At 34.8% G+C, this 12,607-nt stretch overlaps 1 protein-coding gene across 8 annotated transcripts in view; it reads right to left on the reverse strand.

Moving 5' to 3' along the window:
- The window catches only part of Vps13 (vacuolar protein sorting 13C), a 190,209-nt gene that overhangs the window by 100,935 nt on the left and 76,667 nt on the right, over nt 1-12,607 (reverse strand). For all 8 annotated transcript variants that reach the window (XM_089231119.1, XM_089231120.1, XM_089231121.1 and 5 more), the window contains one exon: nt 9,573-9,692. In XM_089231119.1, the coding sequence (XP_089087245.1) occupies nt 9,573-9,692 (120 nt within the window). The remainder of the gene's footprint in view (nt 1-9,572; nt 9,693-12,607) is intronic.

Here is a 12,607-nt window from a genome sequence, read left to right on the forward strand (position 1 = left end):
TGGCTGACTTGTAAACCTGACCCAATCTACAACTTTGTTGGTGCTCGACTAATCTGGTCTATATTGAATTTTTTGTAGTGCCTATGTACACTTCTTCACAACTGCATGGGATACGGTAAACCCCAGCTGTTTTCAGTCCGTCCCGTTGATCTTTGGTCGACCTGAGGCATTCACTTAGCTTTCTGGTTGGCTTGAAGATGGTCTTGATGCCAAATTTTCTCAGGCGTCATCCAATTCTGTCCGTAACTTGAGGAATGTAAGGCAGAAACTGAAGGGGTGGCGATGGGTAGCCCAATCAGCCTAGCCATGGCCAACTTTTATATGGAAAGATTTGAGGCCCAAGCTTTGGTGACAGCACAATACCAGCCGTCAACCTGGTTTCGGTATGTGGACGACACATTTGTTATATGGGGTCATGGGGAAGAAAAGCTTGAAGAGTTCCTAGTTCATCTGAACAGTATACATCATAACATTAAATTCACAATAGAGAAAGAAGAAGAGGGGACCCTTCCGTTTCTAGATGTTCTGGTCACGAGGAAAAAAAGACTGGGCTATACAGTTTACCGTAAAAAGACACACACGGACAGATACCTGCACTCTAATCACCATCCTGCCCAGGAACAAGGTATGATCAAAGAACTGGTGGAAAGGGCAAGAAGAATTTGTGAGCCAGAACATTTTGATGAGGAAAAATTACACTTGATTCGGACCTTCCCGGATGGATACTCTACGGGGGATGTAATGAGGGCCATACATCGAAAAAAGTAACACAACTCCATACCTAATAATATTACTCTATTATATTTATATATAATTAACTTTATTTTCATGAATAAAACAGAAGTGTTAAGCACAGGGTTGGACAGTTTCTTTCGCAGCAGAAAAAACAATGGAAAAAACCGGCTAGAAAAAAATAGTTTTCCTTCAATAATTTGCCAAATAAGTTTGAATTTATGCTTCAGATATAGCAAATGTATAGTTTTTATAGCATTAAATAAATTTAATTTCATCACTTTAATTATGTATGCAAATTAATAACTGCATTAGTCTTTTGAAGAGTTGGACAATTTCTTTTGCTTGAAAAAAACTGTCAACCTTGCTTCCAAGCAGAAGAAACGTGTCTTCCTTCCATATTCATCATTTACAGTATAATGTAAGATATAGGAAATATGACATGAATGTCGCTCTCCACTTGTAAATACAAGATATACAGAAGACTGGATGTTGTGAAGATATTTATTATTAGAGATGTTAATTTTTTAAGGAAGGAAAAAACTCATCTCTGCCTCTACCGGGAGTCGAACCCGGGTCCCTCGATTGCCGGACGAGTGCTCTGACCACTAAGCTACAGAGGAGATAGAGATTTTCCTTCGCTAGAGCGTATATATGCCAAACGGAACCGTGCAATGGACGGTGAAACTGATCAGCTAATAGCTCATGGACGACGAGCCACCAGATAGCTATATATATGACATGAATGTCGCTCTCCACTTGTAAATACAAGATATACAGAAGACTGGATCTTGGTCTTCTGTATATCTTGTATATAGGAAATACATTTTAACACCTCTAATAAATTTGAATTAGGCCCATGACAATTTAACCATGAACATGTAAAATGAATAATAAAAATTATATTGGTCCTTTGACCAAGCTTACATATCTAGTTAAAGCTTTTCATCAGACCGAGAGAAGTTTCATTGAAAAAGTTTAAAATTCATTCACCTAATTTCAATCTAATTGAAAAAAAGAACTTTTTCAAGTAAAACAATTACACATTATTAATTTATTAAATGACACTGATCTCTTCTGTACTATTGGAAAATGAAAATTGTTTATCTTATTTTAAAGATTGTTAGAAAACAAATTATTATTACAAATAATTACAACATATCAGAAAATAATATAAAATTTCAAATTTTCTCACTGCAGTGCACATTGAAAAAAAAAAATGTTTTTAGCAGTTGTATGCTGTAATTGATTTCTCAGCTTAGAATGAATGCAAAAGACAAGGAAATTACTTTCAGAACTTGAAAGGTTGCTTAAAAGCATTTTGACATATCTACAAAGTTTATCAGGTATGTCGCTGTGAAGATTAAGAAGGTCCTCCCAAGTTGGAAGAAATATAAGGAACTGTGATTTCTGAAAAATTACTTTCTTTTCACACTCATGGAATCATATGCTTAATTTACTGCTGTTACAGAAGGATTTTATCAACTGTGTATCAATTTTGAAAGGTTTTATTAGTTGTATATTTGAATAAAAGTCCTTTATTTGTGAACTTCAAATTACTTTTATTAACAAGAAATATAACCATTTTAAAATGAATTGTTCACTTTTATCAGTGTATGTAGCATGGTGTAACAAAACCTTTATGTTATGGCAGACATTAGGCTGTTCCAAAGTTGAGTGGATGAATCCAAAAACATACATAAAAAATTCTTTTCCCCACTAAATTTACAGAAAAACTTAGAAGTATTTCAACACAATCACAGCTTTTTGAGAATTTCAGTTGTTTAACATATGCTTTCTTACCATAATACTATATTAAATTTTTGAATTACAAATAAGGCATCAAGTCACATTTTGTAAAAAGTCCCATTCATTCGTGATTATAATCAGCAATATTTGCACAATCTCTCTGCAGCTGATATATTGAGTGCAATTTATGCAATTTAAAATTATGTCAAGTATGCTTCTATCTACCTCATGGAGATAGTCACTCACAATGATGAAAAAAAAAATATTATTTCACAACTAATGAGGTGAAATAACAAGCCTTAATTATATGTACTTCGACAAAACGGTAATTAATGCACATTTTTCAGTTTCTTTCATTTCTTCCAGTTTTTTTCCTTCAGATTTTTCCACTGTCCCAAAAGAAACCCAACCCTAGTTAAGTACAATATAAAAAGGTCGACAAATGACCATACATCAATCAAAATGAATCTAAGTAGTCAGGAAAAAAATTTTAAATTCCGTACAGGAAAGAGTATGAGGTGCATGTACAGTTAAGTAGTAGTCAGAAAAAAATATATATAGGTCTACATCACAAGAATATCTATGATGAGTTTCCCTCTGATACTCAGAGGGGATGAATTTAGGAATTCAGCCATAGCAAAAACTGTGACTGCTCCTAACCAAATGACTCCAGCTACATGACTATGAGAACTATGCAATGCAATATTCAAGTAGTGATCCATAATTGCAAATCCCTAACTGATAAAAGACTTTCTGTATAATGCATAGATATAACTGTTCAAAGTTGATTTCACACTGTAACAAGTTATAACAAAAACTATTTTTGAAAAATTAAAGCATAAATGAAGAGAGCAAAGCAACTGCGTCACTGTAAGTATTCAACTGAATGGTTCTGAAATGTTTCATGACATTTTGCAAGATAGCAGCTCTATACATGCAAATTAGAGAGGGAGATGAATTTATGGCAGGAAACAGATTTATGGAACTTTCCCTTATGTGTATTTGGTGTTGACAAGTTTCCCTCACCATGAGGATTTTTTCTTCTTTTTTCCACTCAATAGATGGAAATCAACAAAGCACTGGTAGGACAGCTTTATGCTTCTGCACTTGAGATATATACTACAATTAAAGACCATGACAATTTCTTTTTCTGAAAAAAAGAAAAAGAAAACTTCTTTCAAAGCCTAAGGCCCCTTTCACACGGAGCGGATGCGGATGCGGAAGCGGGTCCGCATACCCTTTCACACGAGCACTGAAGATGCGGGTGTTTCGCCCGCATCTTTAGGTTGAAATTCGTGCATAAAAACTATTTTTTCGCAATTTTTGTAACTGTTTTTCTCCTTCACCCCTGATTCAGTGCCCATATGCAGCCTAGAGGTATTCTTTGGTGGTTTAGTCTAGAGCCACATAGAATATGGGAATAAAGATGTCTTAATTCCGATCCTCACAAGTAGTCGATGGGAGAAAATGTCTTAAAATATTTTCAAAAGATTTTGAAAACAAATCTGTCTTTCCGGAAAAATATGAAAGAAAAATTCCAAAAACACCCAATGTTCGAAAAATCCAATCCAAAAACATCCGAAACTAATATGTTCCTAAAAAAAAAATTCGGGAGATATCAAAGAATTTGCAAGTAGAAAAAAAGGGGAGGGGTGGGGACGTTCAAAATGTATGTGCTTAGAAATATTCACATCACAATTCTGTCTTAGGCCGGGATTACAGTATAAAAGTTTTATAAAAGTTAGTTTATAAAACTTGAAAAATGCAACCGATAGGCCGATCAGTTAAGTTCGCTCGAATGTAACAGATGTGTTTATTGATTACATTTTTCAAGTTTTATAGTGTAATACCAGCCTTAGGCCGGGATTACACTATAAAAGTTTTGTAAAAGCTCTTTGATAAAACGTGAAAAATTCAACCAATATTATCTTATTGGTTGAATTTTTTGAATGCAAAATGTGTGTGCGTGTTTGTGTGTGTGCACCGGTTGCATTTTCTGGAATGCAACCGATGCGCCTATTGGTTGAATTTTTCAACTTTCTTAAAAGTTCTTTTATAAAACTTTATAGTATAATCCCGGCCGGATTACACTATAAAAATTTTATAACAATTATTTAAAAAAAAGCAACTAATAAATTTATCGGTTGCATTAGAGCAAATGCAACCGATAAATTTATTAGTTGCTTTTTTCAAGTTTTATAAAATAACTTTCATAAACCTTTTATAGTGAAATCCCATCCTTAGATTAGTCATTTCTGAAATAGAAAATTTCATTTTTTCAAGTTTATAGACTGAATATCGTGTAAAATAAACTTGTAGGTATCGGGGGAACCACCAAAAATATTCAAGTGCTAGGGTCTTCAAACGACTTAATCCGGCCCTGAGTGAACGTCGTACGGGGATAACGTTGTTTATAAAAGTATTTTTTTTAAAGTTTAAAAAAATTAACAGATTAAAAATTTAAAAAAATAACAAATATTTAAAATAATATTTCAGATATTTATATTTTTAAATAATTTAAAAAATTTAAAAAGAAAAAAATTAAAATTTTTAAATTAAATTTAAAAGTTATTAAAGTATGTAGTCAGTTAAATATTCGTAATGCACAGAACGGCTTATCATTTTTGTTCCGTCAGTGGCCGTTGTTGGCAGGTTTTATTGTATAAAATTGTAAAGTATGGACAAAAGGCAGTTAAAGTTGCTATATCTCAATCTCAGAACGAAACAAAGGGATAGACGTATGTAGGTACATTATATTAATGAGCAGGGACCATCATATGGTGTTTTATGATGGTCATTTTATCATTATGGCAAATAATTAAAAAAAATTCCGTGAAAAATCACCTTCAAAAAGTACCCAAAGATGCGGACGAATTCGCTCCGCATCCGCATCGTCTGAATAGCCCCGAATAAACCTATTGTCAAAACTTCTATGTGCGGATGCGGAGCCCGCACTTAGGTTTTGACACATGCGGACGACGTCCGGACCCGCATGAACATTTCCTAGGTGCGGAGATTTTTCGGCTCGTCTGAAAGGCGCAGTATATCCCAATTGTTAAAACTTCTTCCGGACCCGCATCCGCATCCGCGTCCGCATCCGCTCCGTGTGAAAGGGCCCTTATTCATGATTCTTTTTGGAATTTTAGGATTATATTTCATGGCGATAACCTGTTATTACATTAACAGTTTACATACGAGTTTGAAATAGCATGCATTTTGTGAGAAAAAATTATCCATGGTGACTAATGATGAAAATGACTTGGCGATAAATATTATCAGCATCAAAGCAGAGTGTAAGCAACCCTATGTAGAATTTCTGTTTTACTCAGGTCCTTACTACTGAAGAGTGAAGCCTCTCTATCTGTGAGAAATCTAGAGCCCCCTCCCCCCACCTTCTCGTTTACGTACATCTATAGCTATGTGAAAGTTTCCATAAGCGTGAAATTTTTTTTTTTTGTCTCCTATAGAAAGGTAGTTTCCAGAAAAAGATATAAATAGTTGATTGTGTTTTCTCCCAACACTAAATAAATAAGAATCTTTCTAAGGAACCAATGGGAGTCTGAGTATCAACTTGGAAAAGACCATCAGCTTTCATTATCAGAATATATAAGATGAAACTGACTAAATCAAACAAAACAGACCAACTTTTATTGCAAGCCTTGACTGATTCAAATCATGGGAAACACAATGTAAAACAATCAAAGGAAATAACAGAATCCAACAAAGACTCTTTCTTCTCTCAATTATGCAGAGAGGCAATAGAAATTTTCATCTCAACTGCAACCAGAGTATGAAAAAATCAAAATTTAAAAAAAAATTCTGATTTTTTTGATTTAAATCAGATTTTTTTAAATTAAAATTAACTGACTGCTTATTAATTAAAACAAATTTGTTAATCATAAAAGAATACATATTTTCGTATAACAAAAGACTGTTTTTTTCCTAGTCTCTCAAACTTAATATATTAAGCATTAATAATAAACTCCAAACGAACTATAAACTAAAAATATGAACACCAAAAATCTGTGTTCATGTAACATGAAAGGTAATTGAGCCCACATTAACTTCATGGATTAATATTTTTTTGTAGAGAAAAGTGTTTTTATTCATGAACCTCCCACCCCCCATTGAAGTGAATGTGTGGTAGCAACTCAGTATCATAAATCTGATGCAGGCATCTCAATTCACTCGATGTACAACCAAAGGGCTATTCGGCATCAACTAAATAAAACAAATTATATTGGCAAGATTGTTCCTCGCACAATGAATGGATGTGTTTCTGAATTCCATGATGTTGTTTAATAGTTTACACATTTTCATTCTTTCATGGATTTAAAGAGTTTTGGTAAAAAAACAAGAAAACTCAAAATTTTAATACGAAAAGTAAAGTTGAAAGCCCAATGATATCTATGTCGGCACAACATCTATTATTATCATATATACTTGTGTATGCTGTGCTCCGTCTGTTTCTTTTGGCAGTTACTGCCAAATACCGGTCTTCATTCGGCGTTGTAACTCAGGGGCGACCTGTACTGTAACGTCTACTGACATTTCCATCATCTTGGAACCGTTGCCAAAGCCTAGAGATGACACTTTGGGCAATTCCAAGTTCCTCGGATACTTCCATCTGAGTACGCCCACATTCCATGCGGCCGATAATTCTACCACGTAAAAAATCATCCACAAGCGTCCTCGGTGTCATAACTATTCGCTTATGGCACCGAGCGCCTTACAGAACTTTTGTGAACAATTTCACTTCTCTTTGCCACCATTCATTATATACCCCCCTCTTACACTCTCGTCATTGTGACGTATTATCGGCATCATCTGGTGGCTTCCTGAAATTTGCATATCATTCTTGCAGATGTGTGTGATAATTCTACAGGTGAAATTTTTACTTTAGATTTCGATTTCCGTGTGATTCTGAATTATCCTTAATTTATGGACATGAGCATATATCTGCTGTATAAGGAGTAATTTTTCTGTGAAATGCCAAAAGTTTTGCCAAAAATGGTTGAACAAATAATTCTAAATAAAAATTTCCTTCACAAATTAAAGTCCATTTAAATTTTTTCTGAAGTATCTTATCTGTCACTACTAAAACATGCATTACTGAAATGACAAATAAAAATTATTAGACTCTTTTCAAATTAAACACCATTCATACTTGCTGCTTGAACACCAAAATCTTATTCATCCTGATATAGCAAAAAAAAGTACATGCAGAACATAATAAGGGTTTCTGTGAAAAAAGTTAGCTTCTCACAGAATTTAAAAATATCACTAAATTTAAAAGCAAAATGCAAAAAATGAGAAAAATATAAAAATAACTTATTTACTTAAACAATTTCTCAACATAATAGCATGTTAGTAGATTAAAAATGTTTTTTTTCCCTGCTGTTTTCTAAGCCTGGAGCCTGTTACAATATTTTCTATATGAATCACAAGTCGCTCTCAGAAGTTCAGCATCTTAGTGACAATTATTTTCAAATTTTTCATGCTCTTGAACATAAGATTTTGTGTCTTATTCCATTAAAGCATTGAATGGACATATTTTTCACTGTTCAAACAAACTTTTGTTAACACTGAACTCTCTTTTACTGTCTGTGTTACCATGTGCAAAATTTAAAAAAGCCTTCACCAAAACTGGCAAAATTTTGAACATTGAGCTGCTTTCAAGGTTACAAAGTTTGAATATGTCTGCCTAATATCTATCTATTCTTTGACCTGATTTCACTTCGTGTAATTCTTTGCATTGCAGTGCAACCCATTCACCACACATAATTGACAGTTCTGTTCGGGATGCAATGTTAAGCAACATCCCAGCAATACAAGAGGGAGTAATGTACCATCTCAGTAATGCAAGAGAGGAAGTGTGAAAAACAAGAGAGGGTGTAAACATTTTATTCTTTCCAACAACATGTTTTGGAAAGGTAGGACATATTATATATAATAGGTATCTCACAGAAGTTATGTAAAATGAGCATGCTCCTAGTAGGAACTCCTCCCTTTCACTACTGTTAACAGCATGCCCCTCCTTCACCAATGCAGGGGCGGAGCTTGCAGCCATTTTGGGCGCTGCTCTAGGAGGGGTGCCAAATGGAATTGAAAGGGTGAAAAAGCTTGTCGACCAAAAAAAAAAAAAAAGTGGTCAGTAGCACCAAAAATAGGTTCTGCATTTGTAGAGTTCTTTTCCTCGAGCCGACCCTGTTTGCTAAATACGGATTTTCGCAATGTGAAATTGTCACGATCGGCAACCGCCGACGATAACCACACGATTGCATGACAAAACTAAGGATATTTTAGCTGGAGTTTTTACAGATCCCATTTTTTCCCAATGATCTCCGAAAAATTTTGGTAATTTAAACGAGTAAACCAATCCCCTTTTCGATTCTTCGCAAAGGCGCGTGTGAGATCTTGTGGAAAATAAAGCGAATTTACGCCATAGATATGCTGTCTTTGAACGCAGGTTGGTAGCAGCGAAATTACCGTTATATTCAGTATATAACCCGCAGGTGAAAAAACTTTCTCCAAAATCCGAAAATTCTCATATTCATTCAGGGACTTTGATAGCCCGTGGATTATACCAATAACAGTACAGGACTTTGTACTTCAAGGTAGTAGAACTACTTTCCAAGATCACAAGATAAAGCGATTGTGGTTGATGGTGGTAAGTGAAAAAAAAATTGTTTCCCCTTCCGTCTCTTTTTCCTTGTCTCGGAAAGAACAAAATTTTCATGATTCTTTTTCCTAAACTCTGGGTATTTGACACACTACAGTGCATTAGCGGTACCTCTGTGAACCACAAACAAGAACTGGCGCAAATGCGCAGGGATTTGGCACCTTGGTGCACCATGTAGCAAGCAAGAAATTTCCAGTTTTGGCGCAGCTCTTGCACCCCTGCCCTTGTCTTGAGGAAAGTGAGACATCAATAACAGCATTCATTGTATTAATAATAAATCAATAAGATTATTCTAACTGCAGAAAAGAAGGGTTTCATTTGAAACAAAGATTTTCTGCCTCCACGCCTAATGCTTTCTGATTTCATCTTATCCCACTTTAAAAAAAAGCCAAATGGAAGATTTACTTACCTTTTACTTCTATATCTGTCAAATCATATGCAGCAGTGCATATCAAAACTGTTATTGCATCAAGACTTGCTTCAACTGCAAGCATGATCACAGTAGATTTCTTTTTTTTTCTGGTCGAAGCTGAAACACACAATCAAGATTTCAGAAACATGAATAACATCTTTTTTAATCTTCATGTGTGGAGATTTTTCTTCTATTTATCATGACTTTTATCACTGCGTTCAATAAGCAATAAAGATTTCTTTAAAGTGATTTTTTTTTCCAATCAGTACAAGCTACTATACATATCTGATATCAATGTTTTATTTTCATTTATTGACTAAAAATATATTTTACATCTACAATGAAATATGAAGATATCCATTTAATATTTTCCTTGGGACTGCGTTTTGCATAAGCAGCAAGTGTTAGCCCTAGGCCCTAAAAATTTTGTGGGAAACAAATCTAAACAATATATACAGTCAAACCTCGTTAGTGCGTCACCCGGTTAACACGTCACTCCGCTTACCGGATCACTTCTTTTTGGAGTCCCAATTATCCTCATGCAGGAATTGACACAGCTATGGCTTACTCCGTTTAACGAGTCACTCCGCTTATCAAGTCATATTTTTGCTCTCCCAAGAGTGACTCATTAACGAGGTTTGACTGTATTTATCAACTAACCCAACATATTTGAAATTTATCCAGGGTGGAAAGGGATTATTCACATCCTTCTGATATATTTTTTTGCCCAGTCAAGTTAGGTCTTGTATTTTTTGAGAGAGAAGAACCTGCATTTTTTACTTAAGTCAGACATCTAGTGTCTTTGCACATTAGTCAGACTTCAGAAACCATCCACTGTGCTGTGTGCTGTTGTGTGGTTATAGCAGCATTCACCAAAACCCTTTTTTTTTCCAGAAAAACCCAACCCACTGGGTTTTTAGTGTTTTTCCAGGGTTTTGGGTTTTTTTTCAGGGTTTTTGATATTGAACAATAAGGAAAGAAAGTTATATATGCTGTGAATAAATATAATAGACTGGGTAATTTATGACAATTATTATGTATATAAGTATATTAATAATAATTAGCAAAGAACATTAAATCAATATTGATAAAAATTTTAGCTGGTTTCATGTGTTTAAAGAGCAACCAGAGTTCAAACACCTCTAGTGGAGAAACACTGTTCCCAAATGATAAGGAGGAGGAGTATAGCAGTTTATTAGCACTATGATTAAAAAACAAAAACCCTAACAAATTATTTGTAAGCAACTAAATTCTGAAACAGATCAATCTTATTCTCTGAAAAATAGAGTAGGTTAAGAGTTAATTTTTTTCTGGATACCTTTGCTTTACCTGAATATAAACAAGTTGTATTTAGATAATTTTAGTTTTTTGTATTTGTTTGCAACACTTTCTTTTAAGAGGAGGGAAAGGGAAACATTCTAGAAAAAAATTATTGCACCTGTTAAGTTGAAAAGCACCAGCTGCAAGCCATCTAATCTCTTATTGGATAGAGTTTACAATGACACACACATATATATATATATATATATATACAAATTGCACCAATGAAAATTCTTTCCACTTTTCTTTAGCATTATCTCCTTTTCCCCATTCAAACTACTCTGACCAGTTTCACCAATACCTCAAGTCCAAAACAAAGATAATGGATGTTTCCTCCTGGATACAGCACTTCACCATTTCTTTTTGCTGATTAGCTAGGCAAGTTTGTGTATAAACTGTCTAATGTAAAAATTCTAATATTTTACTTTGAGAGAAGTGTAAATTTTGGTGGTAAAATTTAGTCAGCGATGCCAAGGCCTTAAGGTTCTGGAAGAAAACAGTCCATTGAATGAACTATGATGAATAAAACTGATAGCAAATGGCAAGCGACTTGTAACTTTTGCATGTAACTTTAACATGCAAAAGTGGAAAGAATCAATGCTCATGTGAATAAATGCAAGAAATCTGAAGCTCATTCCTTGTTTTCGAGTTCATCAAACACTGATGATAATGAATCTTTATGCAGTGAAGAGACATCAACTTCATTGAAAAGAAAGCAACCTCTTGAAGGTGATGTTTCTACATGATGAAGTTCAAATACTATTGTGGATGCTAGAACATCAAAACCCAAACACTGAAGGTCATAGGACAATTTATTAAAACGAGTGACCGCTGAATGATCGAAAGTACCCAAATTTTTTTATGCCAATAATGTAACTTTCAACATAGCCGATAACGATGCATTTAAAGAAATGGTTAATGCTTTGCACATCCGGGTTATATCCCTCCTAATAAGAAATTAGCTGGATCATTATTAGATGAGGCAGATAAAACTGTTGATATGCTAATGGCAGTGGAATGGAAAAATTAAACTATCACTCTGATGTTGGATGGTTGGTCAAATGCAAATGCTGACTCCATCATTGCAGTGAGTATCCACACTGACAAGAGCACCTGCTTAGTAGATGCTGTGGAATGTGGCTCACACAAGAAAACAGCAGAATTCTGGGCAGAAATAGCTGAAAGGGCCATGGATACTATCAAGCAAGAGTATAATAAAAATGTTTTTGCTGTTCAACTGATTTTTTTTCAAAAAAATTACAGTAAACTTTCCCCCGATTTCCTATCGGTCGTAGGTCCTCGGCTGTACCTCCACTACGACTTCAGGACGGAAATAACTGGATTCAACACTCCCAAAAGAAGAAAACAACACTTTATTTAATGTATTATCCAAAACCTCCCACAAAACCGTCCTGTCTCTTCAGTATCAACTTTTACACCTCTTCTCTTTTTCGAATGTCCCAACTCGTTCTCGTTTCTCTCTCTCGCGACTCCTGTTTCTCCTCGGCCTTTTTCCAACCTATTTTCTCCTGAACCTTACACGTCCCATCATCGAAAAGCACATCCATCATTTTTAAATGATGATGATGCTTCAAGAGCGTAACTCGGTTTCTCACTGCTACTGTGACAGGGCGTCGGCATTATCTTGCGTATCACCCTTTCGGGTCCCCCAGGCCAACGCATGACGCTATCCGGTAGGCGAGTGTTGTACC

Source organism: Pholcus phalangioides, unplaced genomic scaffold (genome assembly GCF_987345545.1).
Source record: "Pholcus phalangioides strain wild (caught in Gottingen) unplaced genomic scaffold, Ppha-v1.0 ptg000004l_1, whole genome shotgun sequence".
Lineage (NCBI taxonomy): Eukaryota > Metazoa > Arthropoda > Arachnida > Araneae > Pholcidae > Pholcus > Pholcus phalangioides.